We start from the raw sequence: 17,888 nt of genomic DNA on the forward strand, positions 1-17,888 counted from the left end.
CTTAACTGTGCAACTGGAGCAACATTCAGCCCATTACCAACTCTTTTCCAGGGGAGTGTGAAGGGGTAGAAAAGCACTAGTCTTCACTGTCGCGCTCCCTATGTTAAAATGCTATAGAATGTAATGTTTAATATCTTTTCATTACAGCAGTGGCAGTAAATAAGGTGTATGATGACAGTATTTATCATTTCCCCCTCAATCTTTCATAAAATGATGGAGAGGAATTCATTCTTTGTTCTACCCTCACGTGCGGAACAAATACACTGTGGAAGAATTAACAGAAAATTAGAGCATGAAAAATGAAAGATTATCTTTATTTTGTACCAATTTGCAGGGTTACACTGTGGGCATTTTCACTTCTGTGTGTGTGTGTGTGTGTGTGTGTGTGTGTGTGTGTGTGTGTGCAGTAGACGTAGCTGTGAGCTGAAACCACAGATGCATTATGGAAACTTGTGTCTCACCCCCCATAAATAGACCAATTTGTGACAGCAACACAACAGCAAAGGCCTTGTATTATAATCAGTTGCCTGACCGAAAAACACGAGCGAGTTCATCTGTCACGCTAATAATACGGCCTAAACTGAAATATTCCCGAGCATCACGCACCACGTCTCCCATCCTTCTCCAGTCACACCAGTAGAGACAGCGTGAGACTTCACAGGCAGTAATGAACCAGGCTTCTCTTTAAACATCCAAGTCTGAACCTCATTAAAAAAGTTAGAAAAACATATATGTCATTTTCCTGTCACACACACACACACACACACACACACACACACACACACACACTTGTAATCTTATCTTTATGAGGACCATCTGTGCAAAAGTGGCTTCTCCAGCTCCTAACATCACAATGACTAGACCCCCCCCATAAAATGGAATTTTATGGCCCTTTATTGTGAGGATCTGCCAGAATGTTCCCGCTTTGCAAATATGCCAGCACATACAAAAATAAACACACTCAGTTCCGCTACTGAGTACAGAATGTTTAACCGCAAATTATTGGGCTGATTAATGGAATTTTCAGATAAACGTCAGAACTGATGCTTGTCCTCACGCAACCGATTATTGGAAACCATCCGCAGACGGTGGCGGCGGCCTTGGAATATGATGTCCATAAATAAGACAACTAAATCAACTAAATAAGACAACTGCCAACCAGGTATAATATTCGATCATGTTTGCTTCTGCGGACCGTGTGTCTTTAAAAGAAGCATTCCTAACACATACCGACCCAGCACAGTCACACACAAACACGCTCACACACAAACACACCCATAGATGCCTCTTAGATGTTATTCATAACAATGTTGTGTTCAGATCACATGAAACACTATGGTGACACGCACTGGTGAGTGCAAGTGCATGTGTGTGGTCTGCAATAGCGCCTGCAGCCTTACCATCAATGAAGGACCCAGTCAGTGAAATATGGATGTAAACTTTGCCCTCAGGTTCCAGGTCCAACTGCAGACACACAAAAACAAACACACAAGTCCAACTCTGCACGCTTGAAACAGAAATCATACAGGTGTTCAGTCGAAATGTTAGAAATCAGTTTGTTGATGCGTTTCATTTTAAGTTCCCACCGCCGGACCATCATGCAAACTGACTTTAAACACACGTCTGTGAAGCAGAGACTCACATTTCATCAACAATTGTCCCCAGCAGGTATGCAAAAGTGCTTATTTCTGCATTTTCTGCAGCGTATGTAATGTGGAGGAATTTGGACCTCACAACAATAGGAAAAACACCACCGGACTAGCAGGTTGGGCGAGTTGTCGTCTGCTGTTTCCCAGCAGACTCAAAAATGACCAAATGCTGATGATTGAAGGAACATTACGACAGAACCAGCTGCAGGTAGAGGTTCGAAACCTATTTATAGTGGCTGGAAAATATTGTCTGTATAGTAACACACACGGAAAAACACCCTGAACGAGCTATTCTATCCATAAACAGTCATAAATAAAAGAGTTCATTTGGTTCCAGGATATTTGGAAGAGTGTTTTAGCCGCTTGAGCGCTCTCAAAATCAAACCCTCTAAAAGTGAGGTTGACGGCAGGAAGTTTAGACGTTGGTTTAGATTCACACTTCAATGCAGGGTGGACTCGGTCACTACAGGAAGAAGATTAGCATCATCCCCGAAACCCGGACAAAGGTCACACAAGCAACCCTATTGCTCAGAAAAAGGTGGAAACATGATGTCACTCGGTTGGTCAACGCGTAGAGACGATGACTTTACTTTTCCAAAAAAAGCCACTGCTGTCATTTCACAGAAGCAAAGGCGGCGTCAGCGGGTGGCGGCGAACACGCTGACGAGGTAAAACCCTTGGACGGAATTCAGGGGATTGTGAGGACTCCGCTGAAGAGCCGGCGGGCCCACCCAGATCAGATGGTGGGAACGCTGCGATAAACAAGAGCGCGGGGGCGTGTGGAGGCTTGTGGCTCCTCACGTGTGCAACAAACCAGCTCTTCTCTCTGTGCAGCCTCACACGTGAAACCCTTCGCAGTTCAGATCGCAGATCACTCACTCCTCAAGTTAGAAAACCAAACCATTTATTTTGTCTAGAACTACACGTTAGACTTCCTCTAAACGCACTTCCCCCGAGCACTGGGGGGGGGGAGGGGGGTCTGCGGCTGACCTTTAAGCACTCTTGCTTTGCGAGTACAGTTTGCTCAGACAGGCGTCCTGCAGAATCGGCACCACTCAGCGGTGCAGCGACATGCGGCCTTGCTGGTTAAAGGTCCACAACAGGCAAAAAGTCCATCCATGCTGCCCAAACTGGAACGGTGGGAGTCTGCACACGAGGGACATGGATCCAGGAGGAAGTTCAGAAAGGGCAGGCGGTTAAAATAAAGGTTTGGGCTGAATTTGAGGTCTGCAGACAGGCGAGCAACAATAACCTTGTTTCCCCGCCTGTTGTTTGTCACATTAGGAAGCTCCGATGGTGTTTTCAGATGGAAAAACAGGTGCGGTGACACCTGTAGTGAACACCTCAAGCACTCTAGTCAACGGCATCAGCCAAACTCAAATATTGATCAGCCTCTGGCAGCTCTAAACTGAGAACTATAGTATCTCTGGAGGAGAGGACAGGTGATAGCGCACAGCCGGCTTATGGAAGTTTATTTATTTTGAATCAATTTTCCTTGGATGGAAACGTGTTGATACACTAATTTTGACCTAAGCTTTGTTTCTGTAGCTAATATAACTCCTTATTTGCTGTGGAACACCATTCAGGCATCTTGTATTATTAAATTACATGTTGCCTCATATCGGCTGATTAATATATCACTGATATTCTGCAGTGCATCATATCATCACTGCTGTTATCAGCTTGGTCACATTATAGACACCAAACATGTCCCAGTCACTGTTTCCAATATACATATTTATACTGTAAATGACACTGTGATGACACATGCATGCTGGTTGGGTGTTTTCTTTTTCAATCAAACAGTGGTGCTTCTTCAGATCTCTGAGATTGACCAGAACTTTAGTCCTGCAGGCTGGATCATGGAGGCGGAGATGGATTCACTGGGGGACAATAGTCAACTTTAGCCCCCCGAAGGCAGCAAAACAATGGTCACAAACATCGATGGCTTTGTTTCCCCCACGTGTTTAGGCTGCAGATGTAACCTTTTTACTCACCCATCCCTCGAAAGTCTCCCCGGTGTTGGAGGTTTTAATGAGGTCCTCAAACCGCATGATGCAGTTGGCCACGAAGTCGTCATAGCCGATCGGGGTGTCGTGGAACACGGCCATCTCCACTTGCTTCCCGTTCATCACGCTGAGGCAGAACTCCTCGTTGTAGGTCGGAGTGTTGGTTTTCTGTTTGGTGTGAGTCTGTCCAATTTTGTAGTCGTCCACCTTCACCACTATGTAGGGGTCCAAGGCCGGGGGGGCTTTGTTAAAGATGACAGAGTGGCGGAGAGAGAAGGTGGTCGGCTTCAGGTCCACAGCCTCGCCGATCCGGAGCTTCAAGTAACCATTAAACTTCATTTTTTATATTAAAAAAAGACAAAATAAGTTCCACAAAAAAAGCAAAATCCGTTGTTAGAAAGCACACACGCCCAGCCAGAAAGGTCCAAGAATGGTGCTGTTGGAAATCATTATTTTGGCGTCAACTTAAACGCTCCGCTGACTTCATGACTGACGTCTCACGCAGAACAGACGCGCCGTGTCGGTGCGAGCAGCTTAAATAGGGAGGAAGCCGCCATGTACCGCAAAGACGGCACAAGTTCCGCGTTAACATGTCACGAAGCACACCCACATATTTCAAAGTTCCTCGGGCTCAAAGCTCTCTGTCACTGACGGCCACCACCGTCTGGTGTCGCGGAATGTCACGCGACTCGAGTTGTAGTTCATTCAAACGCGCTTGTTTTGGGGAACATACACAGCTGGTACTACATTAACCATGATGCATCGCTCGGTAAAGGTGCGGCTTGGGCTCACCTGTTCGGCCGGGGAAACACTGCTGTTAGTGGCTGGCATGCGGAACTTCATTGTATTTTATTTTATTTTTTTAAAGAACGCATAAAATAAAAATAAATAAACCAAAAGAATGCTGTATTATAAAATATGTAAACAATACCAAGGCCAACGTTGATACTTAAGTTAATGTGGAAAACAATATGTAATTTTAATATGTAGATTGTTGACTGTTTTTTTTTTTAACCCTGAGGACAAAACTGATCACTCAGCAATAAATGTCCACTTTCAGACGTGCAAACAGCCTAAATATATTGAGCTTGATTGTAGTTTCTTCGTCTTTCTGTGGCTGTTTTCCCTCCATCCATAAATTCCACGATCAAAGTCACACTTTATTGCTGTTGGACTTGACCTTTCACCTCCCCGCCAAGGGTTAACGCTCCTTATCACCCTCCTCCAGCTGTTATATTTAAAGATTTGGCTCACACTCCTACCATCTTTGGGATACAGTCCTATAAAAAATCATCTTTGCCTTTCCTGTGAGAAGTTTGGCATGACGAAACATGTGTATTGACGTGTTCTTAGGACGTTTTTGATTGCAGGCGATAACTGTCGTTAAACATGCAGGCACTTGTTTAGATTTGTGGTATACAGTATATCAATATTTCTCATGATTATTGACAATTACGCGCTTGCTTCAGATTGTCCAGCAGGTGTCAGGATAGGACAGCTAAATAAGGGTTGGCTTCTGCTTCCCTTGAATACCCCTGTTACGACTCGCCACTCATGATAAAGCGGCTTTAAAAGCATGCATATACTTTACTTCCTCCATCCTCCCCCTCAGGGCCGGACTTGGCATTTTTATAGTCTGGGATGATTTGGAATGTTTCTTTGTTTTTACTGTGACTCCCCTCCTCCCCATCTTTTTCTCCTTTGGCCCATCAACTTTGACTTTCTTTGCATTGCATCCCCTCGCCCTCATTCCACCCTATGGCTTTCTCTGTGGAAGTGGTTGCCATGGCTAAATCTTGACTCCTCATGAGAGGAGTCTGCAGCTCATGAAACTATAAAATGTATCTCATGTAGACTTATCTCTAGGTTTTTATTGCTCAGAAGGCCAGCTAGTCTGATTTCACTCTGAGTTTCAGCAGCCTGTGGAGTTTCCACGTTGATGTATGGTTTTCATGCCGTTTATATCCATGGGACACTGGACAGCTCAATCCTCTGACTCCTGCCTGAGGACACCCTATAGCTGCATCGAATGCGCCATAGCATTGATGTCAAACAGGTCAGGAGGGAACAGTGAATGTGGCCCGAATCGTGCCCCCGACTGTTTTTGAGCCCTGTGAGGGGCCAGTATTGACCCCACCTCCATCCTACAACCACTCCCTCCCCTCATGTAAGGGAGTGTAGAACCCCCAAAGAGGCAAACACATTCTCACATCTTCTCCTGTGTAGAAGCTGAAACACTCCAGAAGTCACACCTGTAAACGTTAACTCTGTCTTCATTGTGCTTTAGCCATGAGGGGCATTTATTGCCAGGGCTCCCCCAGAGGAGATAGTTCTGTCCTAAACATATCAAGATTATACTGCTGCAACTTTACATAAATATTGCTTTTAATAGTGTTTCATAACATATCAATATGACCCATTCAGAATAACTAATGAGCCACAGGGTAAATGTAATTTGTAATTATTCACATCACAAAGACATCGTCAGTGCTGAAGTAACTGGACTCACTTGATTGATAAAAGAAAATTGTGGGGGGGGGGGCAGGTGTGAGACCGGTCAGAGCAGCATTGGACAGCGCAGCAGCGCGTGGAAGGTGATTGAGGGTGGAGGGGAGGATCCCTCTGTCACAGCCCCTCCAGGGTAATTGGCTCCAGATGCGAGGCAGCGTGGCCCCTGCGCCAGCGAGGCGTCAGGGGCGCATTAAGAGCTCAGCCCAGGGCTGATGGGACTGCAGGGAACCGAGCCCCACGCTGCGCCGCTGACCACTGGGCCTCTGTGAGTAGCCCTCCTACCTCCCCACCCCTGCCCAGCACCACAGCACTATTTGAAAGATTGTGTTTACCAACAACTCGGCCTTGATTTCAGTCTTGACGCTGTAAAAACATTTTCTTCCTCTCCATCGCCCATTGTGTCATATTGACTATAGTAGCGGCAACCTTGGAGATTATTTTGTGCCATTGTGTTGCTGGGATTACATTGGCCCTGACTCACGGCGGACAGGTATGTACTGAAGAAAACAGCATATTTGTTGCACATGAAGGCTTAATATGGTTGGAATTGGGACCCTCTGATACACATGTTGAAGGATGAAACACACGCGTACACACATGGTGCACGTGTCGCACGCTGGCTCAGAAATAAATCAGTGAAAATAAGCCCAATTTTTAGTTCACTATTGTCCGCCGCCATCCTTATCGCGCCCTATGGGAACATGTGTTGTTTGCAGAGTCCGAGCAGCACTCCAACTGCAGTACAGGTTTCCCGATAGAGCATGGAAATTGATTTCAAAGCAGAAAAGTATCAGAGGCTGGGCGGGGAAACAGAAAATGATAGGTGGCGAGCGCTTCATCAGCGACGACCCCGGCTTAGCCATGGCAGTCAATGAGATGCAGTCTGCCGCCGTGACTAAAGGGAAAAGCACTCATCATGCCAGCGAGCGTTCCGAGGCTTATGTGAAAAGACCTTTAAGTACCTTTCAGCCAGGAATGCCTGTTGAACAAGATTTTGCGGGTAAACAGAAAGCAGATGTGGATGTTCTCAGCTCCGCCACAGTTCCTGAGCTGTTACTGAGACACAGAGAGGAAGAGGAAGTGAAATTCGGCACTGGTCTGCTCTGCCGTCTGTCAGGTCTGATTTGAGAGAGACTGTAATGACCTTGAGGTCAAACAGAACCATTTAGAGGAAGATTTTGTATTCAGTAGTCCTGCCTTACAGCTCTAAAACACACACCTGTGTGTAAAGACATAGATAAAGAGTAAACAAATAGCTTTTAAATCTTACAAAACAAATGTGGTCAACCATTAATGCTGCAAGAGGCCAATACCTGGGTTCTGTAAAATCTTGAAATCCTTATGCACGGGCCATGAAAATAAGATTTCATAGACACGTGTGTATGTGTGTGTTAATTAAATCTCATTTCACTGTCTTGATTCAACAAATAATGTATGAAAATGGTGTGAAATTATCTTAGTTCTTTACATCTAATGAGCACTTCCAACTGTCCCTCAGTTAACTGTAAGAAGTGACATTAACACACTTTTAGCTCAGCTTTCTCCTCTATCTGTGGCCTAAGTCAGCTTTAACAGAGCCAAATTATAAGCTCTGGTAATTACGGTCAAACCAGTTTGGAAAAGCTCAAAATATTTTCATCTACCACAACAGAGCGACCTTTTCAAAGCACCCAGGCAACACCTTTTAAAACAATACAGAGAGGTTGCCAACAGGGGATTAGTTTCCTCAGAACATCATTCCTCTGCCTTTTCCCATCCTTTAACCCTGGGAGATGGTGTTGTCATCCTGCTGAACATGGGCCCGGAGTGTGAATGAGTTTAACAAAACAAAAACACTCCCATCTCAGGCCGAGGACGCATGCCAGGCCTCCGAGAAAACACGCCTCAGTTCCCACACATGAGCAGAGTAAAGTTGGAGCATCTGGTTGTCTCTTCCTACTTCATTTTTTTTCTTACAAACCCACAGAGGAATGTCAACGAGATGAGGATGAAGACTTCAGCGGCCGAGTGAACCCAGTTTGACACTAGGTGGTAATCTTGTGTTAGAAATGGCTTCGGCTGCAGCGCCATGGCCGATTTAATTTCTGCGGGGGGGGGGGCAGGAGGTCCGAGAGGTGACAGAAGGTTTATGGGTCCCAAAAGACGAGCTGAACACATAAATATGAAGCATCACGAGCAAGCACCATAATGGATTTTCTTAATTATACTAAAATGTTGTGTCTACCACATTGCACTGCTATTTGAGAGGAGCTCAACTGCCCTTTCCTGACGACAGTGAATGTAACAGCTGTCGCTTTACGTTTGAAATATATATTTTGGGGCGTGATTGAGCCTCAGTAACCTTCAGAAGGATGGGAAGCAGTGACACGCGTGTATTCCTGCGCTTGCAGACCCTTCCTTCAGAGGGCATGAAGAGTGGGCAGCCGCCGCTTTCTGCAGGGACGCTGGGTCCGGTCTGCGTAATTCCTTTGATTAAAAGCAGCAGTCTGGTGCCTGTAGGTTCCAAAGGCTGCATGAAGACAATCTAAACAGCATCGTGATTAAAAACACACCAGGCATGTGGCTTTCATTAGCTACAGGCTGAACTTGCAGCACAACGGAGGTGCGGGGCTCCACATCAATACTGTGGCTGCCAATCAAACGCAGGCTCATGAATGTGACATGTGAGACTGATGAGCTTCCCACAAAATGGATGGAGACATGCTGGCGGTTAAATGAGCAAGCTGTCATGTCAGCGTGGACAGTTTCCCTTTTAATAAATGACAGTACACAATAACATGCATAGTATTCCTTTTTTAAAAGCCACCAACATGTGGATAGTCTAAACAAAAATGGTCCAAACAGAAGGAACATCAGACAATCTGCGACCCAAATCACATTCTTGCTCATTAAAGCTATAGAATAAAAAGCAGAATTAGAAACACCTCCACCACCAGTTTGACCCATAACTAGAAAAACAGGTTTTGGTCCTGAACAGTAACTGCAACTGAGCGTTTGTGCTCATAAATCAGAGACGACTTTCAAATGTGCAATATAAAGAAGGTGGAAAAAGGTCACAGCTGTGGAGAGACATTTCCATAAGGTGCATGACAATTTTTCAGAACAGCATCAAAGACTTAAAACAAGGTAAAAAAAATCATAATGGAAATGGACACCGTAGGCTCAGTATGGGTCTAAAAACGAGCAAGTAAAAAATCATTATTGTCATTGGTTTTTAGGTTTTGTCACAAATAACATTTAATAAAAACAAAACAATAGTGTTTCCATAAGTAATCGCACTGAAGTGATGCTGACTGGAATCTGTTTGCATCTTTGTTCAAGCGCTTACATTCTGGAGAGGAAGCCCAGCTCGTCTTAGGCGCTCGACTTCCACGTGACGACAATAACTGTGAAGCTGGCGACTCCCACAATCACGCCGAAAACCACCAGAAAAACAGCCTAGTTACACAGAAAAAGCCCAGTTAGCAAGAGTGCAACCTGTTTTTGCAGCTGCTTAGCAACACTTCATATATCTGTGCCGTTACCCCAATGGAGTCCACAGATCTGAGGGGTTGGTTGCTGATCTTCAGGTAGAAAATGCCTGGAAAAATAAACAGAAGGCAGCTGGATGTCGTGGAGCCTGGAAAAGAAACAGAAGAACCAGTTTAATTTTACAGAATACTGCGTCTCTGAGTGCAGCAGCCTGATAACCTGTCTAGCCAGCAAGGCAGCATGAATTATTCACGCTGGGACTTTAGTCAACACGATCAATAACTGTGGAGTTACTGATATCCTCACTGAGATCAAGTCTGTCTCTAGATGTCTAAAGTTGAGAAGATATGAGATGATCTATAATAGATGATAATAATAATTCCATTTATACTATCTTTTCCGACATCTTTGAGAACTAAAACCACATACCTACAACTCCAAACACGTTTCTGATGTCAGGCATAAAGATGGCCATCAGCATCACCAGACCCAGGATGGATAAAGTTGTAATGATGTGAATCGGCCAAGAGAAGGGTCGCACGCCGAACAGGAGAAGGTTCACAGCTTTACGTGCCTGCGGGATCGTGAGATCCAGCACATACAGGCAGCAAAGGGGGAAAAATACAGTGTGGTTGCACAAATCTTGCCTTTGTTCCGATGATTCTGGCGAGTCGGCGCACTTACGGGGAAATGAATAAGGGGCACCGTTAGCAACACAGAAATCAGGATGGCGAATCGAACCGTCATCACCAGGACGTCCCGAGGCAAATATGTGCTGTAGCCAAGCAGCAGCTCGGACTCGGCATGAGCTGTGAACAGGAGACACACACGGTGAGAAGAAGAGAAGCACTAATGACTGGGGGTGGGGGGGGTGCAGCTGCAGCCGGCGTCTGCAGCCAGAGGCGCGGGCTTACCGTAGAAGGTGAGGTAGCCAAACAGTGCGGAGATCATGTACAGCATGAAGCTGAGGCTGATGCTGATGTTGGTAGCATTCTGCATCCTCCTTTTAGTCGGCCTGAAAGAGAGGAGCAGCATGATGAGTGCGTGGCTGGCGAAGAGCTGAAGGTAAAGATGGGAGACGGCCGCGCTCACCGGTCCAGCTCACAGTAGATCGGCAGGATGGCCGTGTGGCACAGGAAGGAGAAGGCCATGGTGGGGATGGCGTAGGCACTCTGCAACACACATCAGTCGAAGAGAGCCGTCATTAACAAATTATCAGCTTCCCCTGTTACACAGGAGTGAGGGGGTAAGTGGGTCAAGGTGCGGTTTCTGTAGCAGAATTTACCATCTGGGCTGCAGGCAGCGACAATGCACAATTCAGATGTGGACTTTCAGGAAGTGATTCGGTGGACGTTACTATATAATATTACTATACACTCCACGTGTGACTTCATATCTTCCCACGAAACAAAATGTTGTTTAAAAAAGAAGGGCCAAACATGTGCTTCTGCGTGCCACATGTGCTCGTGGCCTTTACGTGTGACATAAATGTGAGCGGCAGCTGCAGAGCGCACTGACGTTCCTTACGTACAAGGCCAAACTTTCACAGGCGTGTGACTTGTCAACAGGGTCAACCACTACTTTCAACAGGTTCTCACTGGCCGCCTCGCAGGTCCTGCAGGCGCAGCGCAGAGACAAGAGAGGGAATGGTGCTCCGTACCTTACTGGAGATGACAAACAATTTGGGCGTACAGTCTGAGTCAGTGGAATTGGATATCTGCAGAAACAAGGAGAGGACAGGGAGGGTTATTTCTGAGAGGAGATGCTTTCTGCAGCCCCGCTGCAAACGGCAGAAACGTTTAGTCGGCTTTTGCAGCGGGAGGGGAAACAGCCGTCTAAAGGAAATCGTGCCAGGTTTGAAGCCGTACTACGGTTTGTATAATTCCAAAAGGCCGGAGGTCATTTCCAGAGTGATGCGAGGTCAGCTGAACTTCCTTCCCCTCAGGCCTTGCAACTACTTTTCCTTCTCTGGTCCTCATCAGCCGGAACAAGCAGCAAAAACAAACCTGTAGGTTTTCATCATAACCCTGCATATGTCCAACTTGCAGAGCGCATAGATAAACAAAGGTGCGCTTATTACTGATGGTTTTTTCACCTGCAAGTCATTTGAAACTGCAGTCGCGTTGTTCGGCAGAGGGCAAGGGATGGACCATTTCTTGATGACAACCTGGAGGGGGAAACAAAAATAAAGCATAAAAAAGCAAAAATAAAAGGTTCCAATGAGGAAACCTGAGACTCACCACCACAACAAAGTAGAGCACAAAGAAAAAGGAGAGGCTGCTGGTGTAGCCCAGGAAGCCTGTGAAGGTAGAAACTGGTCAAAAACATCCAACCAGTGACTCAAGATGCTCATTTCAACTAGTTTCTTACCAATTTTGGGCAACATTGCCAGAGGAAGAACAACACAAACTGCAATGATGATGAGCAGCAACCTGCCGTCCTCATACCAGGCGTTTCTGAAAAACAAGTGGACATAAATTATTAAAAGACCAAAGATGAATCACGCCACATTTCCTGTAACGGTCTCCTCTAGTCCTGCCTTGGATGACACGAATTAAAAAGAATTCTGCCTCCATTTCGTGCTTAAATACACAGCGACAGATTCATCATGTGTTGTGAATTAAGGACTTTAGTTCTTGCAAACCATAACAATTATGTAATTCCCATGCAAACTCTGTGCCACTCTGTCATTCGAGACCACATTTCCCTTGCCGGGTTTTTTTTTCAGAGGGGTAATAATATTTTCCTATGCTGAGGGGAAGCCTCGGCAGTTTATTCAGGATTTGGGGAGCTGGAGGAGGAGATGCAGTGGTTGGAGGTGACACATGTGGAAGGCATGCTGCCTCTCTGGGGGTCAGGGTCAGGCGGGAAGGGTGCTGCCTGCGGGATCGCAAAAGGGAGGGTCATGAGGGACTGTCTCCACTTCTCTTTACTAGGCTCCCACAGTCAGCAGCACCTGCTCTGCCCACATCAACACTCACTGACCCTTGGTTGGCAGTTTCACAGCTGTGGCATTACCATAGGCGCTGACGGATTTGTGTCTGCATCTACACCGTTTCTGCTCCGTAACTGGCTGTCAAAAAGGTCTCTGCTTTGACCCCCGACTCTCTCCTGGCCAATCACTTGTGCTTTAAGTTTAGCTGGAGCACTTGACCACAGCTTCGGATGCATGTTATTCGACCAGATTGCACCACAATCATGGGGGATTTATTAAAATTGTTATCTCTAAACTTACTGTAAAGGTGTAATGGGGAATTTCATGCTCTATGTGACTTGAAGATTTGAGTGTAGCAAGTCAACTAATTAATTTGAGCTTAAGAGGAACAGATTATGTCTCTGTTGAGAAAGCGACGGCTGTCATTAACAGAAACCTTTCATTTCCCTCAACAGCGATCTGTAATTAGAATGGCCAAAGCGATATAAGTCTGATTCCAAACCATGTGTGAGAGATTTGGGGGTGAAAAGGAGAGAAGTAATACAGAGCAGCTGCGTGTGGAGGGCTCAGATGTTGATGGATCAGGCTGGGGGCAGTTCAAACTTGTGCTCAAACCAGTGTGACCAATAATAAAGCTATTGGCGTTACAGTCTTGGCCTGAGATGAGGAGCCGGTGGCTCGTCCTCACAGGCCAATGGAACACGGCCTGATGATGATGATGGCGGAGGAATTCCGTTGAATAGGTTTCCTCTGAGTATGCTTCCGATTGAGTATACACCAACCAAATAACAGTACTGAGGTTTGCAGTGTGCATGTGTCTGAGTGTGTGTGCGTGCGAGTGTGGGGGGAATCATCTGGAGTCAGAAGTGACTCACTGTTATCTTGGGCCAGCTAAAGGAACCACTTTGTTATTCCCTCATCTGAGATGCACTGAGTCACATTTCCCTGTCGATGATGAGCGAACCAGGCATCTGTGCCGTCTATACGCACCCGGGACCGTCTGAGCTCACGAAGTTACTGATGGTTGCAGGAAGCTCTGACTTCAAGATGAACAAATAGGATGACATGGCTGAGGAAAGAGAGGAAAGAGGGTCAGTGTAAGCCCAAATCAAATAAACAGACATATCATGGAATCGCAGCGAACCGTTAAATCATAAAACAGCATATTGCCACAAGCGATCCTAAACTGCCGTGTGAGGGAGTGTGAGCTCCACTGCTGAGGAAATGGAAGACAGGGTGGTAGGGGATCGGCGGCTCTGAGTTAATGCAGACGGGCGGGGCAGGAGCTCAAAGGGATCACTCGCAAAGCCTCCACTGCAGAGGAGAAGACATTCTGCAGGTCTGCCCTTTGCTGGAGACGCGGAGGTGCAGCCTGGATGGAGAAATGTGAGGAATGCTAACAATAATGATCTCTGATGCTAATCCAGACATTTCGTTTCCTGCCCCACCTCACTTGGAAACGGGACATTATCTACTTCTGACAGGCTCAACATCACCAAGGTGATGGAGAGCATGTTGGAGGGGGTATTACCAGCACTCCAGAAAACATAAGGAGGGGGGGGGGGGGCAATACTGGCTGCGGAGACTGGAAGTTTTGATGCAGTGTGTGGTCAGATGCAAAGGGAGGGAAGGCAAGGGGATTTAAATTTGTGAAGTGAAGCAGAGCCAGAGTTAGTTGGGATCTCATCGCCCCCAAGGGCAGGTCTCGCGCTCGCCGTTAAATAAACCTAGACCATAATCCCTTAGATCCTGTCTTTATTTATAAAGGAAATTCCTCCAATAACCCTCCAGCCCACACAGACACAAGGACGGCCATTCTCTCAAACACTAATAGCATTAATGAGCATTCAACCCTGTCAATAGGAGTATATTATTAAGCAGTAGGTTTCCTCACAAACGTTAATCACAAACACACACAGACACAGCAGGCATTAGACAGCAGATATTGTGCAGCTGGTTACTGTAAGCAACACAATGAGGAAATGGGAATTGTTTGTGGGACAATACTCACATTTCTAAACAAGAGTCCTCTGTTAAAGGAAATGTACACATGTATATATTTCAAAAAGATTGATGTAAATGAGTGTGGTTAGAGCAGAGTGGGAGAGTATGTTCAACAAAAGACAAAGCCACTTCCATTTCATTAGAGGCGGGGGAGGGGCAGACCGTGAGGGCCCTGGTTTGGTTACTAATTAAGGTCAATTGGCCCATCAGGCTTTGGTAGAACAGATGAATGTTTACTCAGAGTGAAGCTAATTGCACTCCTATAAAACAGGCCTGGGGTGCAGACAGATGCATGCAGGAGTGCTGGCTCACACTCTCACACTCACAACCCCATGCTAGGAAAGCCACAGACATACCAGAGGGCACAGCAATAATCCACTCAGCTGTGCCACTAATGACTGCAGAGGAGCTATCACCTCAGCTCTCCCCCGTCTGAGGGACCGCGTTTGTGGCCAAGAGAAATAGGGAGAGAGAGAAAGAGGGGGGGGGGGAGGGTCCCATTAGATTACTCAATAGTGGGTGGGTTTACCATCAGTGATCAATTAGGACTGAAGTCAGGTTTCAGGGGAGGTGGAGGGGCAGCACTGACAGCAGCTACATGGTCAAAGGTTATCAGACAATTTAGATAATAGTCTTACAGGAAAAGGGAGCACTCCTGAGTCCCAGTGCTGACCAGTAGGGGGCACTGCCTACAAAATGACCATAAATACAGCGTGGACACACTTACCACCAATATTTTGGATGATAATAGCAATTCCAACAGAAACCTAGAAAGAAATTTAAAAAGACACAGTTGGTTCGAATGTGTTTCCTGTGTTTTTACTTCACATTATTTTAAATTAAACAAAAATTGACAGTAATCAGATACACAGCTTACTTTTCCTGGTTTCTTCAAGGCTTTCTCTCCAAGATCTTCATATGAATTGATGCCTTTGAGAGTCAAATCAGAGACAAATTGAATTTAGCACTCAAGCAACATGACTGGAATTGTGTAGAAACCATTAAAGTAAATTCATTCGAAAAAATAGAAGAAGAGAGAAGTAATGGTTAATGTTCATATTAAATCTCTTTGCATGAACTCACTGGGATCCATTCTGAGCCCATATGTTCATTGATTTTCTCTCACCTGTTTGGTCACACAGCTTCAGAAGGAGATGTATAGAGTACCCTGCCAGGCTGGCCACTGCTGTCAACAGGATGCTTGAGAGGTGTATAACACAGAAATTAGCATCATTGTAGGACGTTACAATGTTTGGTTTATCACAAAGCTGTAACTCAAACTGTAATGTGATGGAAACTGCGCATTCTTACGTAAACCCGACCACTCCGGTGTTTGCCATAACATATGCCAGACCCAGTATCCCACTGCCCATGATGGCGTTCATCAGGTTGAACACAGAGGAGACAAAAGATGCCCCCCTGACTCTGGTCTGTGATGGTCCCTACACATACAACAGAGGTGAGTAAAGAAGCTTAGTGCGTCTGAAGCAGAAGGAACTGAAAAGAAAACTGATATCAAATCAAGAGCTTTAATAGAATTGCACCTGACAGTATGAACAACTGTCCAGCCCTGGTGATAGATGCCACAAAACAACACTGTGGTTGGCATGTTAAATTAGGAAATGTATTGAGAAGCATTTGAGCTGCTGCCTCTGGGACAGCTGCCACAGCTCAGGATAAGAGGAGCTGCCCAAAATGCTTGACCTCACTAATAGGGGATATCCTAGAGAGAACGAGCGGCAACTCTGGTGTCAGTGTCACAACAAACGTGGATTGACCTGCAGGATGATGAAACTGATTCAACCTGGGTTAGAGGACCGAAAACAAACCTGGGGAAAAACTGTAGCTGAGGTCAGAATCTAACAAACCTGTACATCAACATAATACAGATATGCAGGTTTTATATTTTATTCTTGTTGAACCATGCCTCTTGAGTGACAGCTACTGTGTGTGTGATGTTGAGTGTGTGTATGTGTGTGAATGTGTATGTGACTGTATATGTATTTGTTTATCTTTGTGTGCATATATGTGGGGGTGGGAGGGTTGGATTTTAGTGTTTTTAACCTCTGTAAGGGAATTTGGGTAGCTTATTGTATGAAATGTGACAAACAATAATGATTGAGGAGTGATTTATAATGCTAAATATAGACACTGCTAATTTAATCTGGTGTCTGTTTTACATCTTGTAACAACATATATCAAGTCAACAGGTTCCCAGGATAAGATACATGAAGAAATACGATAAAATGACAATGGGTACTTTAAAACTTGAGTGGCTTTACACTTTCACCCCTTTGTGTGTCTAATTACATCGACAGCACAGACAACATGGTGACTGACTGATCTAATCATAGGTAAAATGACTAATGTCAACCTCTACTGGTAGATAACAACCCCGCTAATAACATTACATGGGTCTATATTTAATAACTACCAGAATTAGCTTAAATGTTCACAGTGTGTCCAAACATTGTGCTGGGACATGAAGATTTTTATTTATCAGTTAATGATAGAAAACACTTCACATTGGCAGCTCTAAATCATGAAATAACAATAATAACAATAGCTGCCCTATATGAGGCAGTGAATCTTTGATAGGATTGTACTAAAGGGATTCTGACTTCTTTATAACTATAATGTTAATAATCAGAGCAAATTCTGGAACAACACAAGACCTTTCCTCCTTTACAACTTTTGATCATGTGACTCTGTTAGGTTAAGTTTTAAATGGCTAAATTCGTTTTCATTTAAGGGCTCCAAGCTGGTCAAAACTGCGGCACGTTGAACTCTAAGTGTCACATATCAACTCGATGACATCTATGTTATATATAAATATATCACTGAAGAGAGCCATTCTGTAGCTTATTTTCTGTTGTGGTGGTGTATCTGCTGACAGAGGCAGAAATCAGAAAGGAAGAAACTAATCATGTGATTTATGTCATTCTTTCAGTAGTTTCTTTAGATAGCTTCAAGGTAAAATTGCTGCATCAGTTAATTTAAATTGTCATTATTTATAGTGGGTTAAAGACATTTAGATACTTACATTTCCCAATAAAGGTGTGTTTTCGGTGCCTTCTCCCACTCCATTTTCACTATAAACATCCGTGGTTGCATTAATACTCATTTTTTACATGTAACTACAAAAAATCTTCTAAATTTACTCAGCGCGGCCAGAGTAGCTACTCGGCTATGATACCATGATTAAATAAAGTTAGATTTATACTTGTTATGATCTTATCAACCGCGGACTGTTTTTCGCCCAGGTCACGTGATCACACCTTGCTGTCGCTCAACATACGTCAGACGAAA

The 17,888-nt window shown here is 45.0% G+C and overlaps 2 protein-coding genes across 2 annotated transcripts in view; both read right to left on the reverse strand.

The window, feature by feature from the left end:
- prkcha (protein kinase C, eta, a) overlaps nt 1–4,342 on the reverse strand; it is a 13,965-nt gene extending 9,623 nt beyond the window's left edge. Inside the window, exons 1-2 of the mRNA XM_057059179.1 lie at nt 3,647–4,342; nt 1,401–1,464 (exon numbers count right to left, since the gene is read on the reverse strand). Coding sequence (XP_056915159.1) covers nt 1,401–1,464; nt 3,647–3,997 — 415 coding nt within the window. The 5' untranslated portion in view covers nt 3,998–4,342. The remainder of the gene's footprint in view (nt 1–1,400; nt 1,465–3,646) is intronic.
- A 4,558-nt stretch (nt 4,343–8,900) lies between these two features.
- Nucleotides 8,901–17,875, reverse strand: slc38a6 (solute carrier family 38 member 6). The gene is made up of 16 exons (XM_057058472.1): nt 17,623–17,875; nt 15,891–16,021; nt 15,706–15,779; nt 15,457–15,509; nt 15,307–15,346; nt 13,566–13,644; nt 12,011–12,096; nt 11,881–11,939; nt 11,736–11,807; nt 11,301–11,357; nt 10,733–10,812; nt 10,555–10,655; nt 10,325–10,449; nt 10,070–10,214; nt 9,694–9,788; nt 8,901–9,607 (listed from the first exon to the last, which is right to left on the reverse strand). The coding sequence occupies exons 1-16, from the start codon at nt 17,701–17,703 to the stop codon at nt 9,524–9,526; spliced, it is 1,362 nt and encodes a 453-aa protein (XP_056914452.1). The 5' UTR covers nt 17,704–17,875; the 3' UTR covers nt 8,901–9,523.
- Between the last annotated feature and the right edge of the window lie 13 nt (nt 17,876–17,888).

This window comes from Takifugu flavidus, chromosome 16 (genome assembly GCF_003711565.1).
Source record: "Takifugu flavidus isolate HTHZ2018 chromosome 16, ASM371156v2, whole genome shotgun sequence".
In the NCBI taxonomy this organism is placed as follows: domain Eukaryota; kingdom Metazoa; phylum Chordata; class Actinopteri; order Tetraodontiformes; family Tetraodontidae; genus Takifugu; species Takifugu flavidus.

Excerpts from the sequence above, each read along its gene's own strand:
- slc38a6 (XM_057058472.1), bottom strand. The coding sequence starts at position 17,703 with ATGAGTATTAATGCAACCACGGATGTTTATAGTGAAAATGGAGTGGGA. Across the intron at positions 16,022-17,622 it reads ACACACCTTTATTGGGAAAT|GGACCATCACAGACCAGAGT; the intron begins GTAAGTATCTAA and ends TTGTATGTGTAG. Across the intron at positions 9,608-9,693 it reads GATCTGTGGACTCCATTGGG|GCTGTTTTTCTGGTGGTTTT; the intron begins GTAACGGCACAG and ends CTGTGTAACTAG.